General features: G+C 38.4%; 2 protein-coding genes across 3 annotated transcripts; both read right to left on the bottom strand.

Moving 5' to 3' along the window:
- Nucleotides 1-747: 747 nt before the first annotated feature.
- Nucleotides 748-13,775, bottom strand: PAE1 (20S proteasome alpha subunit E1). Its single transcript, XM_088218361.1, has 10 exons — nucleotides 13,627-13,775; nucleotides 13,501-13,545; nucleotides 13,277-13,358; nucleotides 13,080-13,160; nucleotides 2,413-2,526; nucleotides 2,238-2,339; nucleotides 1,817-1,875; nucleotides 1,363-1,465; nucleotides 1,103-1,168; nucleotides 748-1,008 (listed from the first exon to the last, which is right to left on the bottom strand). The coding sequence occupies exons 2-10, from the start codon at nucleotides 13,512-13,514 to the stop codon at nucleotides 916-918; spliced, it is 714 nt and encodes a 237-aa protein (XP_088074487.1). The 5' UTR covers nucleotides 13,515-13,545; nucleotides 13,627-13,775; the 3' UTR covers nucleotides 748-915.
- A 1,313-nt stretch (nucleotides 13,776-15,088) lies between these two features.
- On the bottom strand, nucleotides 15,089-18,208 carry LOC110818320 (Remorin family protein). Of its 2 annotated transcripts, none has more exons than XM_022047142.2 (5): nucleotides 17,824-18,205; nucleotides 17,155-17,689; nucleotides 16,302-16,800; nucleotides 16,150-16,231; nucleotides 15,089-15,369 (listed from the first exon to the last, which is right to left on the bottom strand). In XM_022047142.2, exons 1-5 carry the CDS (start codon nucleotides 17,878-17,880, stop codon nucleotides 15,175-15,177), a joined length of 1,368 nt encoding a protein of 455 aa, XP_021902834.1. In that variant the 5' UTR covers nucleotides 17,881-18,205; the 3' UTR covers nucleotides 15,089-15,174. The 2 variants fall into 2 exon arrangements, with proteins under 2 accessions (XP_021902834.1, XP_088074486.1); XM_088218360.1 differs by having other exon boundaries at nucleotides 15,135-15,369; nucleotides 16,150-16,245; nucleotides 17,824-18,208.
- Between the last annotated feature and the right edge of the window lie 9,198 nt (nucleotides 18,209-27,406).

Raw genomic sequence — 27,406 nt, 5'->3', positions numbered from 1 at the left:
TGCATATGATTGTGCTCTGGGTTGTTTGTGGGGCTAGAATAACCCAAACTCTATTCTTTGGCTCCATCATCTCTTGGGAGTTTATAAATTCAATACAGATTTTTAGAGTGACTTTTGCATGGATAAAAATTCTTAGACTTATTTTAGTATAACAATCAGAAATAATTGATATTGATATATGATTAAGAGGTGGCTACCTCAAAGGGTTCCTATTTGTATTGTGGTGGAAAGAAGTGAACAATAAAATTTCAAGTTTGATTAAATAATTTGAAGGACTACTCTACTTTTAGCTTAATGTTTGGAAATGTTATTAGTTTAAGACAGTCCTCGTTCTCTTTTAAAAAAAAAAAAAAATTAATTAAATTCTTAGATTATATAATTGGCTCATATATTGTATGGAAGCCTCTTGTTTCTATCTGAATTTACTGACTGATAGGGCATTTACCTAAGTTCCAAAGAAACGAATATAACTAACAGAACATTTTCATTTTGAAAAATAGTTTTTTTTTTCGACATTCATCTACTAAACGAGTTACCTTAATTCATAAATTAGAACACATGAAAACTTGACATTGTAAAGGTAAAATATTGAATGCACATTTTTCGTCAATAAGATGGTGGTTGCAAGAAAATGAATCTTGTTGTCCGAGATAGTCATCAACTTAATGATATTCTACTTGTCATAAACTAACTAGATTCATAAGTCAAATATAAGTTGTAATAAAAAATTAACAAGCAATCAAGTCGAAGCACAAAATATATTTTTTTCATATTGATGAAGTGATGTAAAATTATCCAACAAACATCAGATTGTAGTAAACTCCATAAAAGAAAAGTCACAAGCAGAAACAAAAAAGTAACCTTCCCCGTCAAATGCAGGCAAAACCGGAGACGACTAGAAATGATAGTGCTTTCTCATAGTCGGTTGATGACGGTCTCCACTTCTGAAGGAGTATAAAGGTGGTATCTTGGAGCCACTTTCGCGATATCAACATTATTGGGTGTGACCTGAATCAAGAGTATTTGATGACAGTCAAATAAAAACATCATGTAAGATACCATGCAAATGGAGTCCTTATGGTATATTGCTAAAAGCTTTCACCTTTTCTTCCATTACTTGTTTCAAAATGGACAATGCAATTGTCTCAGCTTCTTGAAGAGTTAAGTCCTGCAATAACCAAATGAATTTCAACAAAAAAAAACTCTAATCCTGTGCGCTGGGTTGAGTATAGGTTGATTATCTCTGTTGGGGTGGAAATTCATCAGTTCCAGATTCAAGTCTAACAAGATTAACGAGCATTCCCAGAGTAAAATATATGTTCGGGCCCTAGTTCAAAGAAGAATTCTGAAATAAAAATATACCTTGTTATATTGCTCTTGCAGAGAGCTATCAGCACCTTCGGAACCTGAGCCAATAGCCTTGGCATTGCATTGCCAAAATGTACCAGATGGGTCAGTGTAGTATCTGCACAATAGTTATTTTTGGATCTAAGGAGCAAGAAATCACCAGCATATAATAACAGAAGTATTGATTTTAACTAAATAAAAAAATTATCTGCAGTTAACAAAGCTTACACATTGGTAAATGCATCAAAACAGTGTAGGCAGTTATATGGATGTTAGACCATAAATGATTTTATTTTGAACCAGTAGACCTCCCGGGACAACATACGCTAACCCTTTTCCAGTTTCCCTCTAGTTCTTTTGGTTGGGAGCAGACCATGGCTAAGAAACTTGAATCAAATTCTTATCTAACATATCCTTGGTTAAAAAAAAGAAAATTCCAGTTAAGAAACATGTAAAGTGCACTACTTACAGGCTTGGGCCATTCTCATCGTGACCGGCAATGAGAAGAGACACTCCAAATGGTCGAGACTGCACATGAGAAAAGGAAAAGAAACTACAATATAACACTGGTAATTTAGAGAACCCAAGTAAATATTATATTGTCCTGCTTTTCAAACAAAAATGACATCATCCTTGCAGAGAAATTGATAGTACGGTCTCTGTACAATATGGCCCTGTCAACTAGATTAGCTGTATTTGAGTGAGGTTGTTGCTGGCTCTTAGTGAACGAGTTATTTGCATCTTGTGTATCCTTTTAGGTTAGTAAATGATGTCATTCACTAGTCAGAAAGACAAAAAATTTCAAATAAGAGAAGAGTCAAGCAGAAATATACTTTCAGCCAACTGAGCTTTAGTTGCAGTAGAAACATCTAATAGTAAGCAGCTATTACCATGGATTCTTCATCACCTTCACCAAATCGCAAAGCAAGATCACAAAGTGCTTGAGTTGTAGATTCCACACTCATTGGCTCACCATATGAGAATCTATGGTTCTATGAAATTAAATTTCAGGTCAATAAAGTAGCTCCCAGTCAAAGAATAGCAAGAAGAGAAGCTACTGTATACCTGAGTCTCAACTCGTGCATGTTCCACGAGTGTACGTGCATCAGCAATCAGACCACTCATAGCACATCCTATATGCTCGTCAATCTCCATGATCTTCTCCACACTGCTAGGTTCCTGAAAGGGAGTCCAAAAAGATGATGCCTAGAAAGTTGCAAAGGTCCTAGAGGTTAAGTGAACATATCAAAAACAAAGGAAAAAAATATCTAACCAACTAAAAAAGCTGAAATCGACCATGCATATTTTCATTAGTTATCCTTCCATGTATCGGTAGATTGGACAAAAATTGCTCCCACAGTAGCAGCATAGGAGGTTAATTATTACAGCACTTGCCCACCTCCGTAAATTTGTTCATATATATACTAGTATATGTAAGATATCAAGTCCTTGATTAAGATTCGTTTCAGTAAGTTCAGTGTTCCTCAAGCGGGATTCAAGCAGAAGACCAACTCTGCACACCAGGAAGATTTTTCTTTGACAGTTCTAATATTTATAAATTCCTGTAAGTTATCAGATACAATACGTGTAACACCCACAAATTTTTTTTTTGTTTTGTTTTAATTAAATAATTAATAAATATAATTTTTATTAATTTATTTTATTTTATTGTATTTTATTTTATTTAATTTAAAATAAAAATAAAATAAAATTGATGTAGGATTAAATTGAAAATAATTTTAGAGAAAATAGGTGAAAATTTGAGTTTTAGAGGTATTTTTGAAAGAAAAATTAGAAAACAGGGGTCAAAATGCAATTTAGAGAAGTTTCGCCACATCAGACACCCGGTCAGCAGCTCTAACAAACCAGGACGCGTCAAGTGGCAGAGACTCTGACGCGGGAGGCCATGTGGGCGATCCGCGTGCCCGCGATCGAACGGCTGAGGTCCGTTCCCGCGTGCATGGACAGCCTGGATGCGCTTCATCCCAAATGCGATCGAATGGCTAGATTCAAACGCGATTGGACGGTTCAGAGTGAATCGCGATGGACGACCCAGATTGGATCGCGATGAACGACCCAAATTCACTCCCTATTTAATTGCGATCGGACGGTACAGATCGAATACAATGGACAGCCCAGATCAAAAGCGGATGGATATAAATAACCCTCATCCGCACCAAATCCTAACCCTAGCCGCTAGAAACCCTCGCCAGAGAAGATGACCCAGCCGTCGGGGAGTCAACCACCGCCACCCATCGCCGCACCGGAACCCTTTCCAACTGCCAAAAAAGGTAAAAACTTCTTATTTTGCACAAAATTCAATTTTAAGCTCATTCATGGTCAAATAAGAGCAAAAAGATCGGTTAATTGGCCGGAAAACACCAGTGAAATCCGGCGCCGCGGTGGCGGAAAATTTCACAAAAGACTATCGATGAGTCCCTTCCCGATTCTCGTTTCGCGTAATTTTTTTACCGTTGTGATCACCGTTTTCTTCTTTACAAGTTAATCAAAGCAAAACACCTAATCGCAACGTGAGCAGGAGGAGCCACCGTACCGGAAAGCCCCGCCGCCGGTAAATTTCGGTTTTTCGTATTTTTTTGGGCCAACCGAAACCCTTTAACGTGTTTTTTCGCAGGGATCGATACAAAATCGGCCGAAAACGGTCGACCCGAGGTGGATCCCCGCTGCGGGCGGCAGTGTCGTCGCCAGAGCACGGCAGAGTCGCCATGCTGGAATTCTGAAATTGGCCGAGTGGGCCATGGGACTAATTTTGGGTTTATTTAGAACATTTGTTGGTATTATTAGCGTGTTTCGATTCCCGTAGAAAAATTCAGGGAACCCAAGAACCGCCCGTAAGCGCAGTAAACAGTTTACCTTTTCAGGTGTCAAATCGAGTAAGGATCCCCCACCCTATTCTCTATCATAGAACTAAAGTTTAAATAAATAATAGCAAACATGCATAATTAATTATGGATTGCTAATGGAGCCGGAACCGGAAATTATCTACTACGATTGTTGATTGTTTTTACAGTTTACCTGCATGATAGTATTTTATTTATTTATTTTATACATTTGAATGCATGTATGGTTTATTTTACGTGTTTACTGCTGAATCGAGCAAAATAAAGTTTAAACAATAAAGAAATTGTGTGATTAAATGATTAGATGAAACGGTAGTCTTACTGGATATCTTAGGAAATGGTGGACAGACCGAGTACATAGGAAACCCTACCGTAAACGTTGTCTCACCATGTACTATGATGGCTGATCATGTATGAAATATTGGTTTGTATGATATTATTGTTCTTACAAGTTGTTTTCATAAATTTCACTATGATAAGTGAACGAGAAATGATTTTATAATTAATAAATGAATTTACTAAATTTAATGCTCCATTAGTGGTTTTCGATTTTATACAAATCTTTACTTCGGTGTCGATGATATAGTGTGATATCCTTACTGGGATAATGTAGCTCATCATTTATTTAACCATTTCAGATCAAGAGGATCAGGTTCCAAAACCCGATCCGCAAGAAGATTGCGAGTAAATGCTACATATTTGTTATTTTCCGTTTGTTTCCTTATTTTTTGTGTTTTTTTCAAAAAATGAATTCCGCAATGTTATTTAATACTTTTAAATTATTGTGTAAGGAATATAAACCTTAACATTTTATTTCGCTTCCGCATTTAAGTCATAATCTATTTCCCTTAGATATTTCCGGAGTTGTTACAGTTAGTATCAGAGCCGCGTTTCTCGGACCCATTCCTTACACAATAATCCGCAGGGAGACCAAAACAATGAATTATCACTCAACCATTCCTTGTGAAATGCAAGTATAGAGAGATGAGGAGATGAAGACTCCCATTATACCGAGTAGTCCGGGATGATTCGCTTAGAAAAAATGTTGACCGGATATTTGAGATGCTGGAGAGACTCTTGCTGCCCAGCAGGGCCGAGAGGAGAGGAGGGAGCTACCTGACCTCCCCCACTGCCACAGGTTGAGCCACCCCTGCAGCGAGAGGATCCCGAGCCACCCCGGTATGACCCTGCTCATCTACAGTACCACCCGACACCACCACAGTGTGATCAGGTGCTCCAACCACAGTATCACCCGGCACCGCCACAGTACAATCCAGTACCCCCACCATATCAGCAAGTACCACCGCAAGGCCCCCCAGTCTATCCTCAGCATGGCCCAGTCCCTCTTTCACGGGACCCAGTTCCTCCCATGATTGACCCAAACTACATAGAGAGGTACAAGAGATTAAACCCATATATTTTTGCGGGGGAATCCTCTTTTGAAGATGCCGAGTACTGTTTGACAGAGACAGAGAAGGTCTTCAAGACCTTGGGAGTGACTCCCGAACAGAAAATCACCCTTGATACCTACATGCTAGTGGGAGAAGCAAACCGCTGGTGGGAACTCAAACAGACCACCCTACCTGTTCCAGTTACTTGAGAACAGTTCCTGACGGCTTTTCGTGCAGAATACATTCTAGAGTATCTTCGACATCTAAAGGAAATGGAGTTTGTACAGCTGGTTCAGGGAACATGACTGTATCAGAATATGCCCGCAAGTTTTAAGAGTTGGACCGATATTCCCCGAGACATTGTTGAATTAAGGTAGGAAGGCTAGAAGGTTCAAGTGGAGCCTCCGCTCAGAGATCAGACAATATTTGTTTGTACTGGAGTTCAAGACTTATTCGGCCGTTCTGGCCAAGGCACAGCTAGTGGAGAGGAATTTCCGCACCCTCTCTCAGGCAGCAGGGAACCTCAGACCCTTAGCTTCACCCCGCAGACCAGCACCTACTGTGTCTGTTTAACAAAACAAGAGGCGCAGGCCAGTGATCCAGGCTCCCCCTCAAGCTCTAGTGGCAGGACGCGGTAAGATCTGTCAACATTGTGGCAGAGATAATGGGAACAGACCCTGCTATCGCTCTAACAACACCTGTCACATATGTGGTAGTGCCCAACATTATGCGAGAAAGTGTCCAAGGAACCAGAATCAGGACAGACCTCCTATTTAGGATAGAACTTACAATCTCACCCAGCAGGATGTGGAAGCCAACCCGGACGTGGTACAGGATATGTACACTATCTGTAACTATCTTGCTCATGTTTTGATTGATACTGGTGCATCGCATTTATTTGTTTCACCTATTTTTGCATCAAAATTTAATGTGTTATATGATAAACTTGATTTTATATTATTTGTGTCTACTGCTGGGAGAATGACACTATTGGAAGAAGTTGTCTACAGGGTCTGTGTCATAAATATAGCATCTAGGAAATTGAGTGTGAACCTAGTAGAATTAGACACGGGGGATTTTGATGTAATTTTAGGAATGAATTGACTAGCGGCGTATCACGCCACTGTAGATTGTTTTAGCAAGAAAGTTGTATTCAATCATCCTAATGAGGAGCCATTTACAAATTAATAAAATCGTTTAACATTTATTCCTTCATGGTAAATTTTCTTATTCGTCGAGTACTTTAACCCTGCTGTTTTCTCTAACTAGGCAAACCCAAAAAAGAGATTCGTATTCAAGAGATTCCGGTAATTCGAGACTTTCCAGATGTGTTTTCGGATGAATTACCCAGATTGCCAGTGGACAGGGAAGTCGAATTCACCATAGACCTCCAGCCAGACACCCAACCAATTTCAGTTACTCCTTACCACATGAGCCGTATTGAGATGGAGGAACTGAGGAAACAGATCACTGAATTGCAGAACAGTAGGTTTATCCGGCATAGTGTGTCCCATTGGGGTGCCGAAATCACCTTTGCTAGAAAGGGAGATGGGACATTGAGGTTATGTATTGATTACAGATGGTTGAACAGAGTCACAATCAAGAACAAGTATCATCTCCCCAAGATTGATGACCTTTTCGATCAGTTGCAGGGTGCCCAGGTCTTCTCCAAATAGACATGCGTTCAGATTATCATCAGGTGAAAATCATGACAGAAGACATCCCCAAGATAGCCTTTCGAACCAAGTGCGGACACTACGAGTTTTTGGTCATGTCGTTTGGACTAACCAACGCCCCAGCCATCTTCATGGACTTGATGAATAGGGTCTTCAGACAATTCTTGAATCATTTTGTTATTGTGTTCATCGATGACATCTTGGTTTATTCAAAAAGCAGAGAGGAACATGTTCACCACTTAAATCAAGTTTTGCAGGTTCTCAGAGAAAAGAAGTTGTATGCAATGTTGAGTAAGTGTGAATTCTGACTTGAGCAGACCACCTTCCTGGAACACATCATATCAAAGGATGGAGTGTCAGTGAACCCTGAAAAGGTTGAAGCGGTGCTCGGCTGGGAAAAATTTACATCAGTTAAGGAGATCCGTAACTTTCTGGGGATGGCGGGTTATTACTATAGGTTTGTGGAAAAATTTTCTAGTTTAGCTGCTCCCCTGACTCGGCTCACAAAGAGAATATCAAGTTTGAGTAGAACGAGAATTATGAAAAAAGTTTTTCAAAGCTAAAGAAGCGGCTCACTACTGCATCTATATTGGTCCTGTCAAGCGGATCGGGAGGATATACAGTTTACAGTGATGCCTCCTACCTAGACCTGGGTTGTATTTTGATGCAGTATGAGAAGATCATAGCCTATGGGTCCAGACAGTTGAAGAGTCATGAGAAAAACTATCCCACAAATGACTTAAAGCTTACCGCAATTATATACGCCTTGAAGACTTGACACCAAATTTGTATGGGGAAACCTTTCAGATCTATACCGATCACAAGAGTTTAAAACATATAGTCACTCAAAAGGATCTCAACATGCGTCAGAGAAGGTGGATAGAACTTCTTAAGAACTATGATTGCGACATCTTGTATCATCCAAGTAAGGACAACGTAGTAGCTGATGCACTCAGCAGAAAAAGTGCAGGTACATTAACCCATTTGATGATTTCAGAATGCAGGCAGATTGGGGCCACGCAATAGGTACAACTTCAAGACTTGAGGAGAGTCACATGTTTGGGTCACCTGACCGTTCAGCCTGAGTTAATCCAGAGAATAAAGGAAGCTCAGTCCGTCGATTCCACCCTAGTAGCCCTTAAGAGAGATGTAGAACAGAGAGTTAGCTCAGAATTTCGAGTCTCCGCCGATAGGTTGCTCAGATTCCAAGACAGGGTATGTATTCCAGATGACAGTGAGTTAAAGAGGTACATCATGACAGAGGCCTATAGCTCAAAGTTTGCCATGCATCCCGGAAGCACTAAAATGTACCAAAGTATGCGATCCCGATTTTGGTGGAACAGAATGAAAAGAGATATAGCTGACATTGTTTCTAAGTATTTGGTATGTCAGCAGGTCAAGACAGAACATCAAGGCCTAGGCGGGCTACTTCAGCCATTACCGATCCCGAAATGGAAGTGGGAACATATCACAATGAACTTCGTGACAGGATTATCTAAGGCACGCTTAGGACATGATGCCATCTGGGTAGTTGTTGACCGGCTCGCCAAGTCTTCCAACTTCTTGACCATCAGCATGACCGATCCCTTGAACAAATTAGCAAAAATGTATATTCGGAAAATAGTCAGATTATATGAAGTACCAGTGACAGTAGTGTCCGACAGGGACCCCAGGTTCACTTCTCGGTTTTGGAATAACTTTTAGCAAGTCATGAGAACGAACCTATCGCTTAGTACTGCATTCCACTCTCAGACCGATGGACAGTCAGAAAGGACAATCCGTACACTTGAGGATATGCTCCAAGCTTGTGTTCTTGACTCCGGGGGTCATTGAGATGACCATCTACCCCTGATAGAGTTCGCGTACAACAACAGCTACCAAGCGAGTATTGACATAGCTCCGTATGAGACGTTATATGGGCGCCCATGCAGATCGCCAATTTGTTGGGAAGAAATAGGCGATAGAAAACTGTTCGGTCTAAATCTGGTAGAAGAGACTACATCCAAAATAGTTAAGATCAAGAAGAACATTCAGATGACTCAGAGTAGGAAGAAAAGTTATGCGGACACCCGAAGGAGAGATTTGGAATTTGAGAAAGACGATCGGGTGTTCCTTAAGGTCACTCATTTCAAAGAAATTAATAGGTTCGGTAAGAGGGGAAAACTGAACCTCCGATTTATTGAATCATTTGAAGTCTTAAACAGAATTGATACCGCCGCCTACAAACTAGCACTGCCTCCAGAACTTTCCAAAGTTCATAATCTGTTTCATGTGTTCATGCTACGCAAGTACAACCCGGACCCCTCTTATGTCTTGGCCCACGAGTCTCTTCCACTTCGGGAGAATCTGTCATACGAGGAAGTACCAGTCGACATTGTGGATCGAAAGAGCAGATTACTCTGCAACTGAAAAATTTCTTTTATAAAGGTCATATGGCAGAACCACACACCGAGGGAGGCTACATGAGAGCTATAATCACACTTTAGAGTCCAATATCCCAGCTGTTTGATTGAGAGTGAGAGACAAATTTGAGAGACCAAATTTCTTTTAAGGGGGGAAGAGTTGTAACACCCACAAATTTATTTATTTTTGTTTTAATTAAATAATTAATAAATATAATTAATAAATAAAATTGATAGAGGATTAAATTGAAAATAATTTTGGAAAAAAATGGTAAAAAATTGAATTTTAGGAGTATTTTTGAAAGAAAAATCGAAAAACACGAGTTAAAATACAATTTAGAGAAGTTTCGCCACGTCAAACGCCCGGTCAGCAGCCTTGACCAACCAGGACGCGCCAAGTGGCAAAGATGTTGACGTGGGAGACCACGTGGACGATCCGCGTGCCTGCGAACGAACGGCTGAGTTCCTTCCCGCACGCACGAACGGCTTGGATGTGCTCACTCCCAAACGTGATCAAACGGCCAAATTTAAATACGATCGGCTGACCCAGAGTGAATCGCGATGGACAGCCCAGATTGGATCGCGATTAATGGTCCAAATTCACTGCCTATTTAATCGCGATCAGACGGTTCAGATCGAACGCGATGGATATAAATAATCTTCATCCGCACCAAACCCTAATCCTAGTCGCCAGAACCCCTCGTCGGAGAAGACAATCTAGTCGCTGAGGAGCCGACTGCCGCCACCCGCCGCTGCACCGGAATCCTTTCCAACCGCCAAAAAAGGTAAAAACTTCCCATTTTGCACGAAATTAAATTTTAAGCTCACGCATGGCCAAATCGGAGCAAAAAGACCGGCCAATTGGCCGAAAAATACCGGCGGAGCCCGGCGGCACCGCTGTAGGTAATTTCACAAAACGCCTCTAATGAGACCCTTCTCGATTCCTGTTTTGCGTAATGTTTCCACTGTTGTGATCACTGTTTTCTTGTCTACAGATTGACCGAAATAAAACACCCAACCGCAACGTGATCCGGAGGAGCCGCCGCACTGGAGAGCCCTGCCGCCGGTGAGTTTTGATTTTTCGTGTTTTTAACGGTCAACCGAGACCCTTTAACGTGTTTTCTCACAAGGATCGATACAAAATCGGGCCAACCTGAGGCAGATTGTCGCTGCGGGCAGCGGCGGCGCCGTGCCGGAATTCCAAAATTGACCGAGTAGGCCCTGGTACTGATTTTGGGTTTATTTGGAATATTTGTAGGTACTATTAATGTGTTTCGATTCTCAGAAAAAAATTTAAGAAACCCAAGAACCGCCCGTAAGCGCAGTAAACAGTTTAACTTTTCGGCTGTCAAATCGAGTAAGGATCCATCACCCTATTCTCTATCATAGAACTGACGTTTAAATAAATAATAATATGGTATTTTGTGCGATTTTAGCAAACATGCATAATTAATTACGGATTACTAATGGAGCAAGAACCGGAAATTATCTATTACTGTTGTTGATTGTTTTTACAGTTTACCTACATGATGGTATCTTATTTATTTCTTTTATGCTTTCAAACGCATGTATGGTTTATTTTACGTGTTTATTGCTGAATCGGGAAAAATGAGGTTTAAACAGTAAAGAAATTATGTGATTAAATAATTAGATGAAACGACAGTTTTACTGGATATCCTGTAAGATGGTGGACAGATCAGGTACATAAGGAACCCTACCGTAAACGTTGTTTCATACCGGATGGGGTATGAAAACTTGATAATTTGGTGCTCATACCAGACGAGGTATTGAAGTTTAGTAAATTGGCACTCATATCGAATGAGGTATGGGGACGGCCCATAATTGAGAATGATAAATGAAAGGGTTCATATGTAACGAGGGCATCCCTATGAACCCCCATGGATACCAGCAGGCTGGTGGAAAGAATGGTAATTATTGTTGGGTTTATTGATAATGGATATGGATTTATAATATGTACTATGATAGCTGATCATGTATAAAATGTTGATCTATATGATATTATTGTTCTTACAGGTTGTTTTCATAAATTCCACTATAGTAAGTGAACGAGAAATGATTTTATGATTGAGAAATGAATTTGCTAAATTTAATGCTCCATTAGTGGTTTTCGATTTTATATCAATTTTTACTTCTGTGTCAGTGATATAGTGTGATATCCTTACTGCGCTACTATAACTCATCATTTATTAACCATTTCAGATCAAGAAAACTAGGTTCCAGAGCCTGATCCGCAAGAAAATTGCGAATAGATGCTACATATTTGTTATTTTCCGTTTGTTTCCTTATTTCTTATGTTTCTTTCAAAAAATGAATTCCGTAATACTGTTTACTACTTTTAAATTATTATGTAAGGGATGCAAACTTTAACCTTTTATTTCGTTTCCGCACTTAAATCATTATCTATTTCCCCTAAATGTTTCCGGAGTTGTTACAATACAATTCGCGTTCTTTAACATATATACACTAAAAGCTCATCAAAATAAGCTTTATCAACATCACTATGTCTGACTATTAACGTACATACAAGGAAAGGGGAACCTGATAAGTAAATATTTACTAGGGGCAGAAACAGAAGCAAAGACTGCTACATTGTCCAATCTTCATAGAGACTTCTTATGTCATTGCATGCGTCATATATATAGCATAAGATAACATTCTAAAAATTGTTTGATATTAAATTCTGGCTATGTTTGTTTGGACTTTTTGGCTGGATTTTACTTAAAGCCGAAGAAAATACTAGCTGAACAAATACAATAACTTTCTATTCAATGTAGCCAAAAGTTTACTACTTCTACTGTAAGTCGTGCTGCAGTAAGAAGCAAGAGCTAAATGGCCTAAGACAAATTAGGAATAGTCTACCTCCTTTAGAAATAAGACTTTAAAGGTAGATATCATATGTAAAAACAAATGCATCACAGACAAATCTATAGGACTTGAAACCTAATCGGAACTCTTAAATGCTGCATAAAATCTCAATATTATTATAAATTTTAAATAATAGACTCCTGTCCACACTATTATCAAAAGTCCAAAATTTAATCACAAAAAATAAAAATATCAAAAGTCCAAAATACAAGAAAAGTACTGGAACGTAATCTTAATGAAATAAGACCTGCAATTCTAAATTTGAAAAATACATATTTCCAAATATATGAAAAACAACATAGCTAATCAAACCTCTCTGCATCACTACGACTGTAAACAGTATACAACTACATAAGTTGAGGCCAAACAAATTATCAAGTAACAGAAACTTAGCACTAAAAATAGCTAAGATACCTACATACTAGCTTAGCCAAGTGATCAAACAAATTTAAAAGGCATTGCTAACAAATGACGCAATAACATATAAAAAAGAGAGATAGAAGCAAGAGAATCAACCAGTAGTGGTGAAGTAATACGCTTCTCAACAGCCAGAACAACGCCATCTTTTGTCTTCAACCCAATTGCAGTTGAACCCAACTGAGATATTCAATCAAAAGAAAAAAAACCAATTAACCAAGTTTAAATTCACAAGTTAGTTAAGCACGCTTAAAAAATCATGATTTTCGGAAGAAAATGGGGAAGGACTAGGTTACCTTGATGGCCTCAATGGCATACTCAACCTGAAATAATCTTCCTTCGGGAGAAAAGGTGTTGACACCTCTGTCATACTCGGTCCTTAACGGATCAATCACAACAGAAAGCAAATAAAAGGATTACGAGCTCCAGAAAAGTAATATAGTTCATTTGAAAAGGAAATGAATAAGTACAGCAGAGGAGATGAATCGAAGCGGAGAATTGAGAATGTAGATTAATTTACCTGGTGAGAAACATCGTTATTGTCTTGAATGTCGAATATAAAACCCTAAATAAATAGAAATATCAGTAATTGAAACAAAAACGAAATCTATTAATTGGAGGAGCAAAGGGAAGATGAAGAATTCACCTTCGTGCGTGTGTAAGAGACAAGTAATCTAACTCTCTGCTAGAGTTTCTCTCTTTTGCTTTTCTCGACAAGCTTCTTTTCTTGGGAGACGAGCCAAGTAAAGAAACGTTTCGTTGATGTTAAAGCCGGTAACAGTACGTTTCGTTTTTTTTTTGGTGAAACCCCGGTCGTTTTGGGCTGCACGATGGACTTCTTGTAGACGTAATGGGATGAAAATGGGCCTATAGGCTTCCTTTAGACATAATGAGCTGCAAATGGGTCAAACTTAGACATAATGGGGTGAAAATGGGCCTAAACGCTGGGTTTTCTTTAGACATAATGGGGTGAAAATGGGCCTTTGCACTGGACTTCCTTTAGACATAATGGGCTGAAAATGGGCCTTTATGCTGGACTTCCTTTAGACGTAATGAGCTGAATGGGCCTAATAGAGCCATGGCATGATCCTTTACTTGCTCTCTCTCTCTCTCTCTCTCTCTTAATTACATGTAAATATTCATTTTTTTACCCAACTCAAAAAAATTAATCTTATTTATCTAACTTCAGTCCAAAAAAAATTAAAAATTAAACAAATTAATCAATTAAAAATTAAATTAAATTACATTAAAATTTAAATGCAAAATATATTAAATAATTTTTACAAATTACCACATTAAACATATTAAAAATATTTTCATTATATCAGATTATTCAACATTAAACATAAATTATTTACTTTTAGTATATTTAGATACAAAAGTTAGTGTATAACTTTTATAATATGATTTTAGTTTTTACTAAAAATTATAATTAAAATTTCAAAAATCATTTTGCCTAAATATACAATTTCTATATTTTTAAATTAATAATATTTCTATAATTATTTTTATTAAATACAAAATAATTTTTTATTAAAAAAAAAATTTAATCAATAACAATTTTAACAATAATTTAAAAACTCACAGTAATAAATATAATGCAGCTTCTACTTTTTATTAAATTAACATAATTGTTATAATTATTTCTATATAACACTAAATAATTTTTAATTAAAAATATTTTTAATCAAATACATGTTTTAACAACAATTTTTAACATAAATTACAATAGTGTAGACTGAGAAAAATGCAGGACATGATACTGGGGAAGACTAGGTAGTAGCAGTATTGATGTGAAGAATCAGAAAGACGAGACACAGAAAATGGTGCAAGAAAAAGTTCAAAGCTAAACTGGTAAACAGAGACATAAAGACACAGACAGTATCTTAGCTTTAGATCCTTTGCCAGTCAACAATCTCCTCTGATGAACACTTATACACCACCATAAAAGCTGCCACACTCCTCCATAGCCAATATATTTTGATTACTTTCCAAAACCCACTTACATAATCCATTATCTCTTCTATATTTTCTTAACATGATTCTAAAAACCCACATAAAATTTTTAGTTTTAGATTAATTTTTAATAGCAAAATTGAATTGGGAAATGGAGATCAAGCCAGAGAAAGTCAATTTTATGCGTAATCCGAAAGAGATACAGAAATGGGGATATAATATATATATATATATATTGTCAAGGGAAGCAACCGCAGGAGGTGTGACCAGAAATAATATAATTATGTCTGTGAATCATCTTGTGAGCTTGTTCATCACCAGCTTTGTGTTGTTGCCAAGCTGCTGCTCTCCATTCTTCTGCTTTTCTATGAACATTTGCCATCCTCTTCATCAACTTCTCTTCTAGGTTTGATCTCATCTTCTGTATCTTCACCTAAAAATTATTATTATATTTATTTCTTTATTAAATTCAGAGGGAAGTGAATATTCCAATTTCCCACAAATTTCCAAACGCCTGATCATTTTCACGTGGGAATGTAGCATAAAATACTGAAACCATCATCACTTTTGAAGCATGCAAGTATATGTACATATTGAATTATGGTGGACCAGTCAAGAAAACAAAAGGGTCAGGCTGTCTTCAACCTCTGCGGGTGGCTCGAGGAGAAAGCTCAACCAGCGCGATAATAATCCATCTTTCATCTATTTACGGTCAACACTAATAATATATACACTTCATACATATACATATATTTACATATATTTATATATATACCTTGTTCATATGTCCACATCAAACCAATAGAAACTCATAATAACTTGCTGATTCAACTACCAGATACTCATTGAAGGAAACTTATAACATGATTTGGTAAATAATTTGACTAAAAAGTGTTTTAATTTTCATTGAATTCCATGTTAAAAGACAGAGAAAATAAATCTCCAATTAACACTAAATTACACAAAATAAAGAGCAAAATAAAAAAAAACAAAAATTTAACAACTCTAGACTATGATGGAAAATGATATTACATCACCCATAGAATTGTAAACCCGATATAAGGTTTCTCACCCCATAATATTCTACAGAATATGTACATAATATTCCCGATGATGCACCCAAAATCAATCCACATTAACATGAACAAATCTTAAACAACTGCAACTAATAATGCTTGGAACAAAACAAGCGAAGGAGAAACGGAGAGAGTACCTCAAGCTTTCTTGATTGAGCTTCTGCTTTTGCAGTTTGAAGATTTAACCAAGCTTGGATCTTTGCTTCTTCTCTCTGGTATCTGAGAAAAACAGCCTAAACCCTCAAAATTTTTACATGATTAAAATGTACCCTTTAAGAATTTACCATACCTCAGGCAACACTTAGTCTTCTCCTCATCAACCCAAGTAGAAAGTCTTGAATCTGAAACACTTGTTCTGCGCCCACTTCCTGTTTCAAAATGTCTGAGACTCTTTGATATTTCTTCTTCTTCCTCTTCCCTTGAGCTCCAATTTGATGTGATAGAATCATACTGAGTGCCAACTTGTAGCTTGGCTAAATGGCATTCTTGAAAATGAGCAATGTCAATGGTGCTGTTGGGGCTAGTTGGGTGAGTTAATGCCAATGGACCAGATCTATTTGCCGGCGTGTTATGACGTGCAGGCGATGAACTCTTGAAAGGGGTGTGGCATCTTGAAGTGGTGGAGCTGCCAAGAGGTGTCATCTCTGTTCCAATATCTCTGTGTTGTACCTCAGTGCCTGCATCTTTCATGGCTCCCCGGGCTGAGTTTCGGAAAAGAAACCCTTCTTTTGATGGCTCTGAGTATTGATAATCGGGTAAAACTGGTTCTACTTCGTCTGTGAACTTATCTACAGCCATTAACAAAGTTAAATAACTAGCTTGAAAGACTAATTTTCAATATGAGTTGAATCTTCTTGAAAGGAAAAGCAGAGTTCTTGAGCATATATAGTAGTGAATAATAACATCTGGGTATAGAAAAGTTCAATGTTTTTATTAGGGTTTCAAAAGGCAGGAAGAAAGAGGAAAGAGAAAAAGTTTGAGTAGAAGAAAGAAAAGCCAGTGAATAATAACATCTGGGTAGCGAAGTTCAATGCTTTATTAGGGTTTCAAAAGGCAGGAAGAGAAAAGAAAGAGACAAACTTGAGGAGAAGAGAGAAAAGTCAAAAGGGGTGAGATAATTATAGTTCAAATAAAGATTTTACCTTTTAAAAGTACATCACTTGAGGCTGAGACCCCATTAAAAGTGCTTGCAGGATTGTGATGGCGGTGGTCCAAAGTTACAGATCCTCGGAAAGTTGAGACAATCTTGGAGACTTTTTCCTCCGTCACCCGTGATTTCTCTGCCACCACCACCTCCATTCTATGCTTAAAGCTATCATATTGTTTGTATGATTGAGGCGGTGGTTTGATGGAATGAGCAGGAGAATCATGACAAGAATTGCTTATTACCCATTTCTCTGCATCATCCCACTTTGAAGGGAAACTTTTTCTGGATAAATTCCCTGCATTAAAACTGAAAACTGGTCTACCAGGTGTAGATGGAGCCTCCATTCTCCTCTGCGTAACTGAGTTTCCATCTCTCCTCCTCTGAGCAGGAACCGCATTTGAAACCGCCGGCATAGGCAGTGACTTCACAAACTCAGAAGTCTCTTTAAGATTCAGCTTGCAAAGCGGGTCAGGGAAGTTTTCTGCAGCAAATGGGTTTCCTTCACTTCTCCCATAGAAGCTCGGACTACCCTGCAACAAGAATGGCGGTGCTTGTATATCCTTAACAACAAAAATGAACCAGAACCCAATTGGGGAAAACTGCGAGCAGAAAAGAATCAAACTAAAAGTTCTTATCTTTACTAAAAGTTATTATCTTTACTTACCCCATTAGATGAAAACAGAGAAGGAGACTGAAAGTAGTTGGGACTTGTAAGATCCATAGCTTACGCCCGCATCATTTTGATCGAAAACAGTGATATTGTCATGAGAGATTGCAGTAGAACAGTATAGCTAGACAAGGCAATGCAGTGAAGAGCGAGCTTTAAACTCCCTAATTCTAAAATAGAACAACAATAACGACTGATATTATGTTGTAGCTCTTGCCTTGTTTGAGAAAATGGGGAAGAAGAAGACGAAACAGTACTTGGGGGAAAAGAGGTGGAGAGTTATTGGAAGAGGGAATGGAACAGAGAGATTATACTATAGTCTAATGGGTCCTCCGCCTAAGAATAGAGATATAATGTAAGTGGTTAGTTTTTGAAAAATCTTTCCTGTTTCATTTTTTCTGAACCCTTTTTGGGAAGCTTTTTAGTCTTCTAGTTTTAAAATTTGCCTATTGTAAATAATGAATATCAAGGGTGTTTTTCATAAGTTGCCAATGTTAAGGCTGTGTCCTGTGTTTGTCTTCATGCTCATAGGGCATAGTCATCTCATTTTTTGTGGGTATATTGATTAGATGACACACAATATAATCTTTTAATAAAAAAATATTTTTAAGGTAATTTTTAAATAAAAATACATAAAAATGCGCTAATTGAATCAAATTCATAATCTTTTCTAAAAAAATAAAATAACATACTCAATAAAACAGGGATAGTATTTTTTAATTTGTTTAATTCAACTTTTCATATCTAATTTGATCTATTTTTTTCGTTCAAGACAGCTCTGGATATGAATGAGCTCGGATCGACAAAAAAAAAAAAGAGTTTATAAGGGTGTACTACTCTCACTTCGATCAAAAAAATTATACTAGAGTAAGGTATTCGGTCTAGACTAGATCATACCAAAATAATATGATTTAGTCTTCAGTATATGAGTACAAACCGATCTAATTCTAATCTAATCCTGATATAGGCTGACAAGAAAGATAAAATGCCATAGCCTAAGTTTATCACTCTCGTAGTTATCTCACCTCTCTCTATGCAACTCTCCCTGATCCTCATTGCTCATTGCTAGCTCTTTTCAATCCTCAATACACACAGCACATGAGTGCTGGAAGTGGAGGTGTTTTCAGAGTCACAAGGTACTAAAAGGCCAGGAAAAATAGTCCGAGTAGCTTAAGACTCATTTAATTCATCACTCAAAAATCCAAAGTCAAAATAAAAAATTTATGATTAAATTTAAAAATTTGTAACAACAAATAAAAAAATAAACCTAAAACCATGTAGATTATAATATTAATAAAATTATAATAACAAATATTCTGAAAGAAGAAGGTTTTTTTCTTTGATAAACAAAATATTGTTATATCTTTTTTTTAATTTATACTCATTATTTACCTTAATAGAATTTTAATGTAATACCCAGGCCCGAATTTTGACCCGGGATCAATTTCAGTATTTTAAAAAAAATAAATAAAGAATTATTTATAATTTAATTTCATTAAATTATTGAAAAAAAATAGGTAATGATGTAATTGAAAATAATTTTGAGAGAAATGGGTAAAAATTTGGATTCGAAAGGTATTTTTTAAAGAAAAATTAGAAATAGGAGGTCAAAATATAAATAGAAAAAGTTCGACCACGTAAAACCGCCCAGTCAGCAGCCCCGACGAATTGGAGCACATTGCTTGGCAAGGTACGCTGACATCGGTGACATGCGGGAGGCCATACGGGCGATCTGTGTGCCCTGTGATCGGATGACCCAAAATCGATCTCGCGCGCATGGATAGCCTGGATTTGTTTCCCTCTTAGGCGCAATCGGACAGACAAGATCAAATTGCGATGAACGCTCCAGATTCGTTTTCTTCTTACACGGGATTGGACGGACGAGATCAATTGCGATGAACGACCAAGATCGACGTAGGATGAGTATAAATACTTCGCGTTACATGGGAGCCCAAACCCTAGCTGTCAACCCCGCAGGAGAAGAAGAACTAGGCACCGAAGAAGGAAATCGACTGCTGACTTTTGCCACATCGAAGTCACCATCGGCCGCCAAAAAATGTAAAAATTCTCCCTACCTGCTCGGAATTCGATTTCGAACACCCATGTGGCTAAATCATAGCAAGAGGGACGGTAAGTGAGCCGAAAATTGCGGGCAAAGCCCGATGGAGCCGCCGCGGCCAAAACCCCAAAATCCTCCAATGAACCCCTTCCTGATTCCTGTTTTACGTGATTTTTTAATCATTGTGTTCATCGTCATTTTCTGTGCAGGTTAGCTGAATAAAGAACCTCAGTCACGAAGGAGGACCGGCGGAGCCGCCGCACCTAGAAGTTCTCCCCGCTGGTAGGTTCGATTTTTTGTAATTTTATGATCAACCGAGGCTCCTAAAATATTTTTCTGGAGAAATACAGCCAAAATTGACCAAAACCAGCCAAAACTGGTCAGGGCAAGGCAAACCGCCATCATGGGCGGCAAAGCCGGCACCGTGCCAGAACTCCAAAATTGGTCAAAAAGAGTTTTGGGCACTGATTTTGGATTTGTGGGGTATTTTTAGGTGCGTGACAAATATTTTGGATTCTGCATAAAAAATTCAGAAAATTCAGTACTTATTAAGAGGCGTAAAAGATAGTGTGATGTTCCGAAACACCGATCTAGCTAAGGATCCCTCACACTATTCTCCATTACGGTAAATTGAGGCTTAATGTTGCATAATTTCATATTTTTATGAAAAATTAGAGAACCCTAAAAATTACAGGTCACTAGTGGAGACAGAACCAGTTAGTTCACAATTGTTCTGATTTCCAGTTTATATTCTTATATTGCTCTATTTGTTTATTATTATATGGTGCATGTTCTAAATTTATATTTTCTATAGCCTTATCGATTTATCTGGTTTATTTTGTTGTATTGCATCAGCATGAACATGGTTTAATAGATCTATAAATGAAATATGAGATAGTGGTTTGCGTAGTTAATTGTTTTGTTGATAGAAATCTCTATGTGAAAGACTTACTGGGTACCCAGGGAAAGGGTGGACGGGTCTGGTACATAGGTAACTCTACCGTGAATGTTACCTTAGGTGAACGAGACTAGAAAGTCCCTTACCAAAAAGGTTTAGGATAAATGATTCACCCTTATACCGAACGGGATATCTAGGCGATAGAATGTTTGACATCCATTATCGGATGGGGAATGGGGACGACCAGTTAAATTGGATATTGAGTTTATGAGTAGGGGGACATCCCTATGGACTTACAGGGGTACCGATAAGCAGGTAAAAATAGAAGGTTATCGTTCCTTGGTATTATATGCGTGAAAATAAAAAGTGGTATGAATATGGGTCTCCATAGGTTATTTTTAGAAAAACTCATTACATAAATACAGAATAAATGATTTACATCAAATTAAGGATTCTATTAGTTATTTTTTTAATTTTTACCAATCTTCAGTTTTTCGTATATGTGATATTCTTACTGAGTTAGTGTAGCTCACCATTTCATTAACAATTTCATATTAAGATGACCAAGATCTAGATCTCGATCAACAAAAGGGTTGTGAGTAGTTCACCACCCATACTCCTTTCAAGTACTACTGAAAGTTATCCTAAGATATTTATTTATTCGCTTTTCTTTAATTAACGTTATCTTTTAATAGGGACATTCCCATAGCCCTATTGGCTATTCTAAACTATTGTATAAGGAATATAAATCTTAAACTCTGTTATTCACTTTCACATTTAAAACTTTAAATTCATTTCTATTTAAGGTTCTGGACCTCTACAGTTGGTATAAGAGCCGCGTTCCTCAGAACTATTCTTTACACAAAGACTTAAAAAAAATATCAAATACGAATTATCGCTCAACCCTTCATTATGAAATGCATGTACAAATAGATGAGGAGATGAAGGCCCCCACTAAACTGAGCACCCTAGGAGGGTTCACTTCGAAAAGATGTTGACCAGCTCTTTGAGATGTTGGAGAGACTCGTCGCTACCCAGCAGGCTCGGGAGGAAAGGAGGGAGCTACCTGACCATCCCCCGCTGCCATAGTTTGAGCCACCCTTGTAGTGGGAAGATCCAGAGCTATCCTGGTAAAACCCTACTCCTCCACTGTACCATCCGACACCACCACAGTACAATCTGGTGCCTCCACCTCATCATCCAATACCGCACAATACAATCTGGTGCCTCCACCATATCATCCGACACCACTACAGGGCCACCTAATCCCTCCCCAGTGCAAATTTAGTCCATCTTCCACGGGACCCAGTTCTACCCATGATGGACCCAAGCTACATTGAAAGATACAAAAGACTAAACTCATATACTTTTGCATGAGCATCCTTTTGAAGAAGCCGAGTACTGATTAGCTGAGACAGAGAAGGCTTTTGCGACTCTTGGGGTGGTTCCCGAACATAAAATTGTACTTACCACCTACATGCTTATGGGAGAGATAGGTAGCTGGTGACAGCTCAAGCAGGCCACCCTGCCCGTTCAAGTCACTTAGAAACAGTTTCTGATGGCCTTCAATATAGAGTATCTCCCAGAGCACTTCCGACATCTGAAAGAAATGGAGTTTGCACATATAGTCCATGGTGATATGACTATATCGGAGTATGCCTGAAGGTTCCTAAAGTTGGGTCGGTATTCCCCTGAGAGCACGATGGATAAAGACAAGAAGGCAAGGAAGTTCGAGTGGGGCCTTTGTCCTGAGATTAGATAGCAGCTGTACGTATTTGAGCTCAGTACTTACTCAGCTATTCTAGCCAAGTCATAGCTAGTAAAGAGGAACTTTCACATATTTCCTCTAGTAGTGGAGAATCCCAGACCCCCAGTTTCACACCGCAAACCAACACCCACTGCACCAGTTCAGCAGAACAAGAGACCTATGCCAGTAACTCAGGCTCCGGTAACAGGACGCGGTATGACTTATCAACATTGTGGCAAAGATCATGGGGACCAACCCTGCTATCACCTCAACAATATTTGCCGCATATGTGGGATTACCCAATACTATGCGAGAGAGTGCCCGTGAAATCAGAACCAAACCAGACCTCCTATCTAGGGTAAAGCTTACAACCTCACTCATAAGGATGCTGAAGCCAACCCATATATGATACATGGTACGTACACTATCTGTAATCACCTTGCACATATTTTAATTGATACTGGTGCTTTACATTCATTTGTCTCACATGTTTTTATACCAAACTTGAATGTATTACCTAAAAGACTTGATTATATGTTGTTTGTGTCTACTCTTGGTAGTAGGACACTACTAAGGGAGGTTTTATACAAAGCTTGTATTATAGACATAACAGATAAGAAATTGAGTGTGGACTTAATAGAGATTGACACGGAAGACTTTGATGTAATTTTAAGAATGAATTGGTTAATGATGTATCACGCTACCGTAAATTTTTTTCACAAAAAATTTGTATTCAACCCTCCTAATAAAGAGTCATTTACAAGTTAATAAAAATTTTAAATATTATTCCCTCATGGCAATTTTCTAATTATAAAGTGCTTTAACTTGGTTATTTTCTCTACACTAGGAAAATCTAAGAAAAAAATTTGTATTTAAGAGATTTCAGTAGTTCGAAACTTCTCGAATGTGTTTCTTGATGAACTACCTGGACAATCAGTGGACATATAAGTTGAGTTCACCATAGATCTTCAACTAGATACCCAGCCTATCTTAGTTGCCCCTTACCGCATGAGTCGTGTTGAGATGGAAGAGTTGAGAAAATAGATCAATAAATTACAGAATAGTAGGTTCATCCGATATAGTGTATCCCTTGGGGTGCTGGAGTCACATTTATAAGAAAAAATAATGGAATGTTAAGGTTATGTATTGACTACAAGGGATTGAATAAGGTCACGATCAAGAACAAGTACCCGTTCTCCAAGATCGATGATCTTTTTGACTAGTTGCAGGGTGCTCAGGTCTTCTCCAAAATAGACTTGTATTCAGGTTACTATCAGGTAAAGATCAAAGCAGAGAACATTCTCAAGACAGCCTTCAGAACCAGGTACGGATACTATGAGTTCCTGGTCATGCCATTTGGACTAATCAATGCACTAGGTATTTTTATGGACTTGATGAATAGAATTTTCAGACAATTTCTGAATCAGTTTGTTATTGTATTTATCGATGATATCCTATTCTATTCAAAAAGTAGGGAGGAACACGCTCACCACCTGACTCAAGTTTTGTAGGTTCTTAGAGAAAAGAAGTTGCATGCAAAGTTGAGTAAGTGTGGATTCTACCTCGAGCAGACTACCTTTTTAGGGCACATTATATCAAGGAATGAAGTGTCAGTGAACTCCAAAAAAGTTTAGGTAGTGCTTGGTTGAGAGAAATTGACATCGGTCAAGGAGATTCATAGTTTTCTAGGAATGGTAGGTTATTTTCGTAAGTTTATGGAAGGATTTTCTAACCTAGCTGCTCCTTTGATCCAGCTCACGAAGAAAAACGTTAAGTTTGAACTGAACGAGGACTATGAAAGGAGCTTTTTAGAACTCAAGAAGCAGTTGACTACTACACCTGTGTTGGCTTTACCAAGTGGGACAAGTGAATATGCAATTTATAGTGATGCCTCCTACTTGGGGTTGTGTTGTATTCTGATGTAGCATGGGAAGGTCATAAATTTATGGGTCCAGGCTGTTGAAGAATCACGAGAAAAACTACCCCACCAACGACTTAGAACTTGCTGCTATTATCCACATCTTGAAGACCTGGCACCACTACTTATATAGAGAGAGTTTTGAGATTTATGCCGACCATAAGAACTTGAAGTACATATTCACTCAGAAAGATCTCAACATGCATCATAGACGTTGGATAGAGCTCCTCAAGGACTATGATTGTAATATTTTATTTCACTCAAGCAAGGACAATGTGGTAGCCGACGTGCTCAACAGAAAAAGTGCAGGTATGTTAGCTCACATAATAGTTTCGAAATGCAGAGTAATAGGGGTCACACAACAGATACAACTTTAGAACTTGAAGAGAGTTACATGTTTGGCCCACCTAACTTTTCAACATGAATTGATCTAGAGAATAAAGGAAGTCCAATCCGCCAATTTCATCCTAACAGCTCTCAGAAAGAATGCATAATAGGGAGTAAATTCAGAATTCCGAGTCTCTACCAATGGGTTACTCAGATTTCAGGACAGGGTGTGTATTTCAGGTGACAGTAAATTAAAAAAGAATATCATGACAGAGGTTCATAACTCAAAGTTCATCATGCATCTCGAAAGTATTAAATATATCAAAGTATATGACCCCAATTTTAGTAGAACATGATGAAAAGAGAGGTAACTAACTTTATTTCTAAGTGTCTAGTATGTCAACATGTCAAGGTAGAGCATCAACACTCAAATGGACTACTTTAACAATTACCGATCCCGGAGTAGAAGTGGGAACATATCATAATAGATTTCGTGACAGGATTGCCTATGGAACGCTTATGACATGATGCTATTTGGGTAATTGTCGACCAGTTTATCAAGTATTCTCACTTCTTAGCATTCAAGATGACTGACCTCTTGGACAAGCTAGTAAGAATGTATATTCGGGAGATAGTCAGGTTACATGGAGTGCCAGTGACAATAGTATCTGACAGAGACTCCAGGTTTATTTCTCGATTTTGGTCTAGTTTTCAGTAAGTCATGAGAACGAAATTGTCTCTTAGTACTGCATTCCAGCCTCAGACCGATGGACAATCAGAAAGGATGATTTACATACTGGAAAATATGCTCTGAGCTTGTGTTTTAAACTTCAAGGGCCATTGGGATGATCATTTATCTTTAATAGAGTTTACCTATAATAACAGCTACCAGGCAAGTATCGATATAGCTCCGTACGAGACATTGTATGACTGCTAATATAGATCGCCGATCTGTTGAGAATAGGTGAGTGTTAGAAAATTGTTCGGCTCAGATCGTGTGGAGGAGACTACAACCAAGATAATTAAGATCAAGAAGAACATTCAAACGACTCAGAGCAAGCAAAAGAGTTATGCAGGCACACGAAGAAGGGATTTGAAATTTGAGAAAGGTGATCGAGTATTCCTCAATGTCAATCCTTTCAAAAGAATCAATATGTTTGGCAAGAGGAAAAAATTAAATCTCCAGTTCATTAGGCCATTTGAGATATTAGACAGAATTGGTACGGCCACCTATAGGCTGGCACTACCTCCAGATCTATCCAGGATTCATAATGTGTTTCATGTGTCCATGCTACGCAAGTACAACTTGGACTCCTCACACATATTGTCCCATAAGCGCCCTTCACTCCAGGAGGATCTATCATATGAGGAGGTACTAGTGGGGATTATAGACCGAAAAAGTAGAGTACTCTGCAACAGAGAAATTTCCTTTGTCAAGGTCCTATCACAGAATCACACACAGAAAGAGGCCACATGGGAGCTAGAATCGGACTTTAGAGACAGTATCCTCAACTGTTTGACTAAGTGAGAGGGTGACAAATGTAAGGGACCAAATTTCTTCTTAAAAGGGGCAGAGTTGTAATACTTGAGTTCGAATTTTGGTCTGGGATCAATTTCAGTATTTTAAAAAATAAATAAAGAATTAATTATAATTTAATTTTGTTAAATTATTGAAAAAAATAGGTAGGGATGTAATTGAAAGCAATTTTGGGAGAAAGTGATAAACATTGGAGTTTAATGGGTGTTTTTGAAAGAAAAATTAAAAACAGGGAGTCAAAGTGCAAAAAAAAAAGGCAACGTCAGCAATCCTGATGAATCGGAGTACGCCGCGTGTCAAAACAAGCTGACGTCAGTGTCATGTGGGCAATCCGCGTGCCCAGTGATCTGAAGATCCATGTTTGATACCGCGCGTGTGAATGGCAGACCAATGAGATCAATCGGAATGAACGGTTCAGATTCGTCCATGTAATCAGCATAAACAGGAAAAGATCGGATGGCCTTCCTCGCTCTACGTTGACGCGAATGGACGGTCCATATCAACACGAGATGGATATAAATACCTCAAGTCGCAGGAAAACCCAAAGCCTAGCTGCCAGCTCCCGCCAGAGAAGAAGAACCATGCACCAGAGAAGAAGGCCGACTGCCGCCGCTTGGAATTTGGGGATTTAATTCCCCAAAAAATGTAAAAATTTTTTCTTATCCGCTCATAATTTGATTTCGAGCCTCCCTATGCCCATATTGGAGAAAGAGGGATAGCGGGTGAGCCAAAAATCACGTGTAAAGCTCAGCGGAGCTGTCACCGCCTAAAACTAAAAATTCCTCCGATGAGCCCCTTTTCGCTTCCTGTTTCGCATGATTTTTCGATCATTGTATTCGCCGTCATTTTCTTTACAGGTTAGTTAAAGAAAGAACCCTAACCACGAAGGAGGAGTGGCGGAGCTACTGCACCCGGAGACCCCCCAGCCAGTATGTTCGATTTTTTGTGATTTTTCAGCCAACTGAGGTCCCCTAACGTATTTTTTGCAGGGATACATGTACAATCGGCCAAAACCGGTTAGGTCGAGGCAAACCATCTTTGTGGGCGGTGGAGCCAGCACTGAAGCACGGCGGCACTGCAGTGTTGGAACCCTA

Source organism: Carica papaya, chromosome 4 (assembly GCF_054855325.1).
Source record: "Carica papaya isolate Zhongbai chromosome 4, ASM5485532v1, whole genome shotgun sequence".
Classification (NCBI taxonomy): Eukaryota; Viridiplantae; Streptophyta; class Magnoliopsida; order Brassicales; family Caricaceae; genus Carica; species Carica papaya.
Note: the sequence above shows the minus strand (reverse complement) of the source record. Positions and strands in the feature narration are given on the sequence as shown.

Coding starts and splice junctions, on each gene's coding strand:
- PAE1 (XM_088218361.1), bottom strand. Junction 1,876..2,237: donor AAGGTGATGAAGAATCCATG/GTAATAGCTGCT, acceptor TCTCATGTGCAG/TCTCGACCATTTGGAGTGTC. Junction 1,466..1,816: donor GATGAGAATGGCCCAAGCCT/GTAAGTAGTGCA, acceptor ACTATTGTGCAG/ATACTACACTGACCCATCTG.
- LOC110818320 (XM_022047142.2), bottom strand. CDS start 17,880: ATGGATCTTACAAGTCCCAACTACTTTCAGTCTCCTTCTCTGTTTTCA. Junction 16,801..17,154: donor AAGTGATGTACTTTTAAAAG/GTAAAATCTTTA, acceptor TAATGGCTGTAG/ATAAGTTCACAGACGAAGTA. Junction 16,232..16,301: donor AAGACTAAGTGTTGCCTGAG/GTATGGTAAATT, acceptor TGTTTTTCTCAG/ATACCAGAGAGAAGAAGCAA.